Source organism: Erigeron canadensis, chromosome 7 (assembly GCF_010389155.1).
Source record: "Erigeron canadensis isolate Cc75 chromosome 7, C_canadensis_v1, whole genome shotgun sequence".
NCBI lineage: Eukaryota > Viridiplantae > Streptophyta > Magnoliopsida > Asterales > Asteraceae > Erigeron > Erigeron canadensis.
Window position 1 is genome coordinate 896808 of NC_057767.1, and position 10317 is coordinate 907124.

At 36.4% G+C, this 10317-nt stretch overlaps 1 protein-coding gene across 1 annotated transcript; it reads right to left on the reverse strand.

Annotated features, from left to right (window-relative positions):
* Positions 1 to 991: 991 nt before the first annotated feature.
* Positions 992 to 9727, reverse strand: LOC122607495 (protein PAF1 homolog). Its single transcript, XM_043780475.1, has 12 exons — positions 8611 to 9727; positions 8261 to 8329; positions 6924 to 7031; positions 6637 to 6820; positions 6262 to 6332; positions 6056 to 6175; positions 5130 to 5235; positions 4253 to 4339; positions 4033 to 4101; positions 3875 to 3946; positions 3192 to 3332; positions 992 to 1392 (listed from the first exon to the last, which is right to left on the reverse strand). Exons 1-12 carry the CDS (start codon positions 9477 to 9479, stop codon positions 1243 to 1245), a joined length of 2046 nt encoding a protein of 681 aa, XP_043636410.1. The 5' UTR covers positions 9480 to 9727; the 3' UTR covers positions 992 to 1242.
* Positions 9728 to 10317: the final 590 nt, after the last annotated feature.

Here is a 10317-nt window from a genome sequence, read left to right on the forward strand (position 1 = left end):
TATAATAATATCACATTATGAGTACAACTGGTTTTAGAATATTCTATAATAGATAAATTATTATAACATGTGTCTTATGAAATGACTACGGTAAACAATTCCATTAATTTGTTTCCGCTAATAATGACAATGACGAACCTATAATTATTGTACTAAAACTTGCAAAATATAACACTTGAAACCGTATATCTGCAAAATTATAAGCTTTTATGACTTTAATATATAAATATCTAATGTTGATAATATCGTAAATACCGTGTCCAGTGTTGGACACGGGTCTAAAATCTAGTTTGAATACTATAACAGATTTCAAAAAAACTAAACGAATTGTAATTGCAAAAATTAACTAGTGCTTCCCTGATCTCCTGTAAACAGATGAAACATACATAAAAATATCCTAATTACAATATCTAGTTTTCGGTTCCGCACAGTTCAAAGTTTTGGAAAGATCAATTCATGAGTTGGGTTGAACTCTGGAAATGGTTGTGACCTTTCAAACAAGTAATGATGAATGTTTGTATAATCTAAATTAAACCAACCTCAATGCATGTAACCACAAGGGTGGTGGCTTAGTGGTAAAGGTTTGGTCTCTAAAGGTGAAAATACCTTATGGCCCCAACTTCAAAAGGTAGGAGCAAAATATATATTCCCTTATGGCATGGAGATTCACTCGTGACAACACTGGGCTCCCCGCAAAGCGAATGGTCCCCCTGGGGATTAGTCGGCTTGCTATGCGGTTGGATACACAACCACACACAAAAATGCACGCTCCGCTCCATTCATGGTAATCACCATTCTGTAGAAGACTTCTTAATACAAAATGTGCAGTAGTTTAAAGACTCAAGACACAATCATCATTATAGAAAACACAATAATAGATATTCGATCATTTCATTTTTCTAAATGGAGTGAAGAAAAAGACAGCATTTTAAAAGCTCAAAATCATAAAATCTAACACCAATTATTCCACGAAATAACCAACAATTTTAGCTTCTTTTTAAAAACAAATGCTTGTATAAATAAATTTGCTAAAATTGCATTACATAATGTACACATATTCTCTGAACATAACTGCGTGTTATGATGAAATGCAAACAGTACAGAGGGGGGCCAAAAGAGTAAACATTTAAATTAAGAAAAAAGAACAACCCCGCACCTTCAGAATATGGATGTCCTGTTTAATCTTCCCCCTTTTGCAGTAACTTTTGCTGTTTATCTTCCAAAATAATTACCCTTTCACTATCAATCAGAAATATCGTATTCGCCTCCACTAAACTGGTCCATATCACCATCATCCTCCATGCCATTATGATGTTGATTTACATCATCTTCCATGTCCATTCTACTATGATGTCTAGAATTTGAACTTCTGCCCTTCAAACCAACATAACTCTGCAAGAATATAACGTACAATACAACATATAAAAAAGAATTATACCTCGAATCAAGTACTTATTGGAGAAGGGAACCATCTGGCATGTATAGATTCTATTGTCAAACATTTAACATTTAAAAGTGGCCAAATGGGCTGTCAGATATTGGATTAAAATAATTTCGGGTTTTTTTTAACATTGAAAAAGAAATTCAGGTTAACGAGTGATTTCCTACACATGTAAAAGTGTCACGTCGGTATGACATGCCAACACTTTTTCTCCCACTTTTTTACATTTTAAAATAATGTATGAGCTAGATAATATATTATTACAACAAATAACATTTAATATGTTGAATATACAGACATGAAGATTGAGACCATTTGAATTAACTTCCAAACCGTTTGACCTGTTCTGTTATAGCCATGTACTTGACTATGACCCTTTTGGTTGGTAGCTGTTGAGATATAACCCAAATCGACCTATTCTCATATAAATGTGTCAAAGTAGCAGACTCTAACATGTAGTTTATTAAGGATAAAATAAAAATGTATCATGTGACCAAACTGCTTGGAACAAATGACAATAAGCAAATCAGCGATTTAAGATGAACACTTTGGTAAATCAGAAAGAAGAATTTTCATACACACCTAAAAAGGGGAAGTGTATATGTGTATGGGATAACTGGAGTGCCGGACAACATTGACATAATATGAAGACTCGTATCAACACCGTCAATTACTTAAGAAGTTAGCAGACTGACAATCAACTTTAATATGAATAAGGGTATAAGTTTAGTAAAAGGTACTAGCGAAATCTGCAGACTCGTATCAACACCGTCAATTTCTTAGAAAGTTAACAGACTGACAATCAACTTTAATATGAACATTTTCTGACAGAAATAAGATCACAAATTACACGGATAAGAGGATATATATTTAGTAAAAAGTATTAAAGAAAAGCTTTATGATCATCATGAACCAGAGTTGATGAAGTCCAAAGCCTAATTCAAACCATAAGTCCCAAGTTTGGCCAATATACTAGAGACTGGTCAATTTGGGTTATGTTGTATCTCAAAGACTCGAAAGGGATCAAAAATTGAAGTTCACTAAAACTGTATAGCTGTTGCTAGGGTTTGAAAGCCACGCAAACTTTTCTATGCTTTCAACTTCCTATTTCGTTCTATTCAAAGATTTATATTATTATAATAATACTGAATTTGCAACCACAATCTACTTAAAAATAGATTATAAATGAACATAGATGAGTCAGAAATTAAAACCAGTCGGACTCGTACTGTAAGAATAATTCATTTCAACCCAAACCATTTCGACCTATTGTCCAGCCCATCTGACCCGCCCACCTCTAAACTCGACTCTGGATAGGATAGAGTATAACAAACGAAGGTAAAATTTTTGAGATTAGTGCAAGAAAGATTTAAAGTAACACTAGCACGGTACCCGTGCAATGCGGCGATGGTTGTGGCGCAACGGTGTGGTGGTGGGGGCGACTGTTGGTGGTGGAGGTGGAGACGGCAGCGAGTAGTGTAGATAATTGATGTAAAGGTAATTGATAAAAGGTTAATGGAGATATTTTGGATAAATGACTGATATTGTAATTTAATCATTAATGGTATTTTAGATAAATTCTTCCATAACTTTTAAAGAGAGTTGTTTTATTTATTAAATCGTATAAAAGTATAGATTAGGTGTATAGGGGAATTAGGATTAAGAAGTAAGGCTATTTTGGGTATAAAAAAGTGCTGAATTTCTTAAAATAGGAGAGGTCAATATGCTTTATAAGGGATTATAGAAATACCTCAGATTCCTTCATTTCAACTGAAACACGTGATCTTTGCCTCACTGTAATACTCGCTGGTACGGGGAAATGTTCAACCTCATCACTTTGCTTTCCTTCCCTCGCTCTCTTCTTCCTTAATATAAGTTTTGTTGGCAGAGGCTGAACAAAGAAGAAAACTTAGAGCAATATAGCTACAAAAATAATATCACAAATTAGGGTAGCAGTAAGTGCACGGATTGGGTAACAAGTCAAAACTAGGACTTCACAAAAATCGATTAATCTGATAAATAACCGAATTTTAACCGAAACAAATTGACCAGTCCAGTCAAATACCCAACGATTGGGTTTTGGAATTAGGATAACTGCCTATAAAATGAAAACTAATTAACCTAGTCAAGCATTTTTACTTAGCCATTACCAAAGTAAACCGACCCCCATGCTCTGCCCTGATCAAAACAGATTATTCGGGTGGTACAGGTCAAAATATGTTGGGTCAAGTTGACCCGTAACAAATTTGATCTAACATTTTAAAAAATAATACAAAAACTTATAGGATTTTGATGATAACCTAAAAAGCTTGATAATAAGATTAGACCCATTAAAGACAAACCATGACCTCAACCAACCCATTCATGAGTAATTTGGTGCAAATTTCTACCTATATGAAGAAGCAAATCAATATATATCTATATATATGTTACCATGTAGCGAGCCTCTGATTCCCCAAATGACACCAAGAAAGTCGTAGGATCATCTGCATCCTCACCCCGAACCTGTTAAAAGAAGAAAAGATCATAACACATCGTTTTGTGGAAAAAAGCTCGGAAACTTAAAACGTTCATAGAAACTCAGAACATACATCCCAGTGATATTCACGAACCCACGTGTAAGATATATCTTCACTTTCATCATATATATCCTTTGATAGCTGAAAATCATTCGTAAACCAATTGTAGGCATTAGAGAGTGCACTTAACATTACATCAAAAGACCCAAATGATGGCCAAAACAGACGGAACATAGATTTGTTAGTACTAAAAGCAGATTGTCCCCAGGGAAACCTCCAAAAAGAAAATTACCTCGCCAACCGAAGGAACCATGTAAGCCAAGAATTTGTCAGGTTTAGCTGCATCCGAGGTGCTTGCCACAAAACTTTTCATGACAGCCTGGGATAGAAAGTAAAATCAAAACAACTAGATTAGTTCACATAATTAGAAAACAAAGCTGGTTATACACTTAATATTCATAAGCATATATAACTGATTATTGAATGAAATACTTTTAGTGGTTACTGCTATGGTGTCATTATGATAATAGACAGAAAGTTCCAGAAGAAGGAGGGGGTAAAAAGAGGAGGGGGAGAGAAGGATGGGTGTGAGTTTAATGAGTCAGTAGAGAGGTCTTCTTTACCCTCCTCGAAATTTTGTACACTTAACATTCTTTAGCCTCCTCGTATGACACGTCTATCAGCAAGAGGGGGCAAGATGAGCGTAACAAGCAGGCTGGGTAAAGGGTCGATTTTGTTTGAACAGTTACTGAAACTAGCAATAGTAGTTCATACCTTAATTGTGATAAATAAGAACTTTTATTATCACTGTAAAACATTCCCATCTTGACACAACCATGCATATGTTAAAATAGACACCTGGGTAACTTCAACATGTTTGACCTATGCCCCTTGCAGCCAATAAAAACTTACTCATCCATTTGACCCGTTTAAAAGTAAATACAAACCAACATGAGAGATTCATGTATCAATGGGTATTGGGTCAAACTGTCACCTCACTATTAACATATATGTTTTAGTCCATCAATAAATCAGCTACATAAACTTTCAGTTCCCTGTTTCCCCGAGTCTAAAAACCTAGAAAGCAGACCCTGAGCTACCTCTTTGTACGCCTAAGATTACAGAACTTTCAAATTTAATGAATAACATGGGGCTCAAGCAGAGCATACCTGAGATTCATGGGCATCCCTAACAGCTTTGTCCATTTTGTTGTAGCTTTCTGAATCAACAGTAGGAGGACCATCAAAGGTTGCAACAACGAATTGATCACCCAGCCTGCAAAATTCAAAATTTAGCAAAACTAGCAAATGAAGAGTAGACAATGCTTCTTGTTGACATAATAGAAATTATTTCTCCAGCTGCAGGGAAACAACTCAGACTCCTATAATAACACCTCCATACGCTTATTTATCCTGTAGCTGCTCTTAGAATTTGAACTTCATGGCATGTCAATCATATTTTTAAAAATACTAGCGTTCCCCTAAGCAAATATAATAGAGGTGGCAAAATACTGTCAGGTTGAGAAACCATACCGAAACGGGTAAACCAGTATGGGTCAGGTTAAACACCTTTGGTCCCAAGGAACTTCTTAATCCATAAAAAAAAATTATTATTAATAAAAAATGACTTAGATGGTTCTATAAAAAAGGAATCTACATTAGGCAACTTCTGTGAGTTTGGCCCATTCCCACATTAGGCAGCTTTCTGGGAGTTTGACACGTTAACATTTTCTAACTTGACCCATTCATAATTGAGTGCGTCGAGTTTGCAGCGTCTAAATATAGATACTATAATCAGGGATCTTAGTATTAGCCCCAGTTGGAAGTTAACTCGCAAAACAAATATTTCACTAAAGCTACAAATTCATCCACCCATAGAAAATATCTTAATTTTTTAATCGAAATTCACAAAATGTTGCATGTTCATTAGCACTCTGTAAAACAAATGACCAAACTGACACCCATGCAATCAGTTTAAATTTTCAAGGATATTTGCACTTTACCAAATACATTCAAGAAAAAAACAAAAAACAGAATAGCAATGGACACCAAATGGGTAAAGATGAGTAATATATAGCAGAAAGATAGTCGAATACCGTTCAAAATCAGGAAATAATGGCAAAATTTCGACAGGCTGCAACTTTTTGTTAGTTGCATGAACTGGGTGCGACTTGCAAGCCTCGAATGAAGCCTTGATGTCCTTGATTTTCCTTTCCCTGATCAAAGCGGCAAAAAATGTCATTTGATAGATAAGCCTGCTAGTTCATCCATATAAAGAGAGAAGCAGAATACAGATATATACCTACTATTAAGGTTGTCCAGTAGGGCATTTCCACGCCTCTCCCGTAGTTCTTTCGCTTGTTTTTCAAATGACTGCATGTTGCATTGAAGATATATGACTTCTTGTTTAACCAAACAAACATATTACATAAAAGTAATGTGTTAGATATGATCCTAAAACTATATTGTTATTACAAAAATCATCTAAACTTCCTTTCATAAGTGAGTTGAAGTATTCAATGCATCTGAAAATATTTTATATGACTTTCAACCCATTCGACCTGTTATAGATCAGACATCACCTGAAATCCTGAATTGACCCATTTGTAATTAAATGGGTCCAGAATCCAGATTGTCACCTCAGCTAATGTATAAACAACATAAGCTTTGTGTTCACCTGTCTTGTTGCATCCGTGCTAAGAGGAGAGATATATTGCGTCTTGACAAGCCAAGCCATCCCTTTATCCGTGGGACGCTCCTTTCTTTTTAACCCATCTTTTTTAACAGGGGTCAAAGTAACATCCTCCTGCAACAATCTCTCGTCTTCAGGAGCAATATGTAGTACTTCATCCTTTGGAGCACTAATCCAGCAAGGAAAGAGTTTTAGGTGTTAATTGACTAGATTACATTCATAGACCGCTGCTTCTAAATTGAAAAAACTCAAAGAGTGTAATGAACTATTACTTGTAGACACTGAGATCAAGTAGGTCAAGTGGTATCCCAAGGTCTGGCTCAACATGCAAGTGAGGCTTATGCACCGTTTCCAGTGAAGTGAGAGCATATTTGACAGCTCTGCAAAGATCAGTCGTGAGATTAAAAGGGATACTACAAGTACAAGCCATAGATGTTACATGACACGTCCTAGACACGTCCTAAAATACATAAAGTGTTAAGCGACTTGATCGAATTTTTTTAAAAGTAGAGGGGTCAAAATTGAGGAGGCTCTATTAAAGGTTTCCCTATCATTTTCAATACCAAACAATTCGGAAATCTGAATGGGGCCGACATGGATAATTGGGCCAAATTCCTTAACTATTATACATATATAAACCCAAGAAGAAAAAATCAATAAAGAGATACACTAGTGACGCTGTAGTCATAGATCATCCTCATAATTTATGACCGAGCTACGTAAATATGTTGTTCTTGTCTTCAAGATTGATTACTTTTGTTATAGATGTTACTTACCCTAGCCTGAGTGATCCCATATTCTTAAAGGTTTTGCGATTTCCTATATATATACATGAACCCGTTGACCATTAATGTTATCCCCCATTCAATAGATAAAAGTGATTTTATGATCGATTTTGAAGGTAACCTGTCTGTTATGTGCAATCATTGGCAAGAATACGCTTGCCTTGCTCTTTGGCAACCTATAACATTCTACAGCATGTGATGTTATCACGCAAACACCCCTCTTTCTATGCATTCTTTCGTTATTCGGCTTCAAATGACCAGAAAATTACATGGTTTTTCCCAACCCTCCAAGCCGCATAAACGCATTTCCATTATAAAAATTAATAATATCAAGCATGTCATCATGATAACAGTACAGTTCAAAAACGTTTCATGGCACCTGGAAAATTCATCTATTCATCTATCCATAAACTTCAACGATTAATAATCAAAAATCCATTTGGGTAGTGATTGGTCCAGGTGGGTCCATCTATCCACAAACTTCAACGACTAATAATCAAAAATTCATTTGGGTAGTGATTGGTCCAGGTGGGTACATTCTAACAGCCTTTAGAAGTAGCTACAAAGCTTTATCTTCCAGTCATCTTTTGATATTGAAGGGCATCAAAATCAATAACTGGTAAACACCTTTATGTTCAGTATCCAAGATGACAGTCTTAAACATACACAGCCACAAACTAGGCTATAGTACGGCAACCAGAATGGGCAGCCAGAGAAGTTATGTTATATTCAAGCGTTTGGGTTTATTTGCACAGAAGTGCAGGGTAAGCTAGACACTAAAACACATACCAGTAGAAAAAAATCTAGAAAGGAAGAATGTGTACCGATCTTTATCTCTCCTAATAGACAGAAGCTTTGGTTGAGCTGTTGGATCTGGTAACTCGTCCCGGAATCTTCATAGACCACAAAAGTTGAAACAAAATTCAGAATCATATAACTCTTGAAGAAAAACAACTATTAAGTCGTATCAGGCAATAATACTCGCACATATATACAGATTAAGGATAAGCATGCCATGCAGCTAAATCAATGAAATTCAAAAATATCTTTAATTATAACAGAGCGACATACCAACACAGATCAAAAGTAGCTGGTGACAAATTTTGGGAATAAGATGCAGCGTAAGGCACAAAAGAAAAAACAAAATGATAACTTGTTAACATGACATACTCACTTCAACTTGCAAAGGAAGGTCGTTGGCTTCTTCAGGCGATTCTCTATCCTTTCACCGCTCAAGAATGATGTAGCCCTTCTATCACCCATATGTGAGCCACTAACCGAACCATGCGGCTTGATCCCCGAAGATGAAATATGGGTCTTTTGGAGGATTTTAGTTTGAGATTCCTTCAACTGCTGCTTAAGTTTTTCGTCCTGCCTTTGCTTTTCCATTTCTTTCTTCTTACGTAGCCTCCTTTCTTCTTCAGTCTCGACCTTACTTGATTTTCTTGCAGGCATAGGCGGCAAAGGAGCAGGCTTGGACTGATTTCTAGACGGACCCGCATGATGGGAAAGCGCCGGGTCACGCCATTTAGATTTCTCCATATCATTCGACTGCCTTTTATACCCATCGTGTTTACTTTCCTTAACTTGGTTATTTACAGGCACATTCGCAGGAGGTGGGGGAGGCGAAGGCGGATGTGATGGAGGTGGGGGAGGAGGCGGTGGGACAGATGAGCTAGGTGGAGAGGAATTCGGAGGTGGTGGAGGTGGCGGTTGTTGCAACTGACTATACTGCGAAGACGGAAAATACATTTGTCCAGGTGGTGCAGGCTGGGAAGGTGGCGGTGGCGGCGGATACGCCGCCTCAGGCGGCGGCGGAGGCGGTGGGTACGACGTAAACTGTTGTTGATTCGGAACAGGGTTAACAGGTGGTGGTGGTGGTGGTGGTGGAGCTACATAACCACCCGGTTGAAAAGTCGAATTCTGATATCCCCAATTTTGAGTATACTGATTCGGTTGTGGCGGACCAACCGGGGGAGGTGGTGGCGGTCCGAAATTCGATTGCGGTGGCGGCGGGGGAGGGAATGGTCTGTATGATGCCATGGCATGCACTAACTTAAATTCCAAACACTACAGTATCACTAGCTAACAGTTTTCACTAAAACCCTAAAAAACACTAATAGACAGATAGATACAGATAATTTATATCTATAGGTTACAATTAAATCAATTATATTGAAACCCTAGGAAACCTATAGATACAGATAATACGTATCTATATCAGTAGACGGAAAATCGAAACCCTAAGAAACCTATAGATACAGATAATATATATCTATATCTATTTATATAGAGAGCTTACAATCGAAACCCTAAATACCAAAAAAAGAAATATCGAATGTCAAAACCCTATATATAATTAAAAAGAAAAAAGATTTAATTGAATTGAATTAAATTGAATATATATAGATATAAATATGTGTGTATGTATATGTGAATAATAATAATAATAATTGAAAGGGGAGTGTTGAAGGAGAGTGAGATTTTAGATGGAGAAAGTGGCCGGGAAAGTGATCGGTAATATTAGAGGGGAACGGATTAAAGGAATTTTATATGGGGCACAAAACGGATGTGTTTAATTTGTGAAAGGTTAACGTTAATGGTAAAAAAAGTCAATATGGAAAGATTTATTTTATTCTTTTTTCCTTTTAAATATGTAAATTCATTTGCTCCGATCTAACTAATTTAGGCTGTGTTAACTAGGTCGCGCAAGAGACTCCTTTAATCCTCAATTTCTAACGAGAGAAAAAACCTTAATTAAAAGTTGAATAAAACCTGAAGGCATGATATTTAGTTGAATAAAACCTGGCTTCATCTGCAAGACTCAAACTCGTTCACTAGAGGATTTTATTTGTAAAAAAAAAATTAAAAGTCTTTCTCA

Bases quoted from the DNA above. Each gene is read 5' to 3' on its own strand.
- LOC122607495 (XM_043780475.1), bottom strand. From the start codon at position 9,479: ATGGCATCATACAGACCATTCCCTCCCCCGCCGCCACCGCAATCGAAT. The intron at 8,330-8,610 runs GTGAGTATGTCA...TGGTCTATGAAG, and splicing joins ACCTTCCTTTGCAAGTTGAA to ATTCCGGGACGAGTTACCAG. The intron at 3,947-4,032 runs GTATGTTCTGAG...TTCTTTTAACAG, and splicing joins TTCGTGAATATCACTGGGAT to GTTCGGGGTGAGGATGCAGA.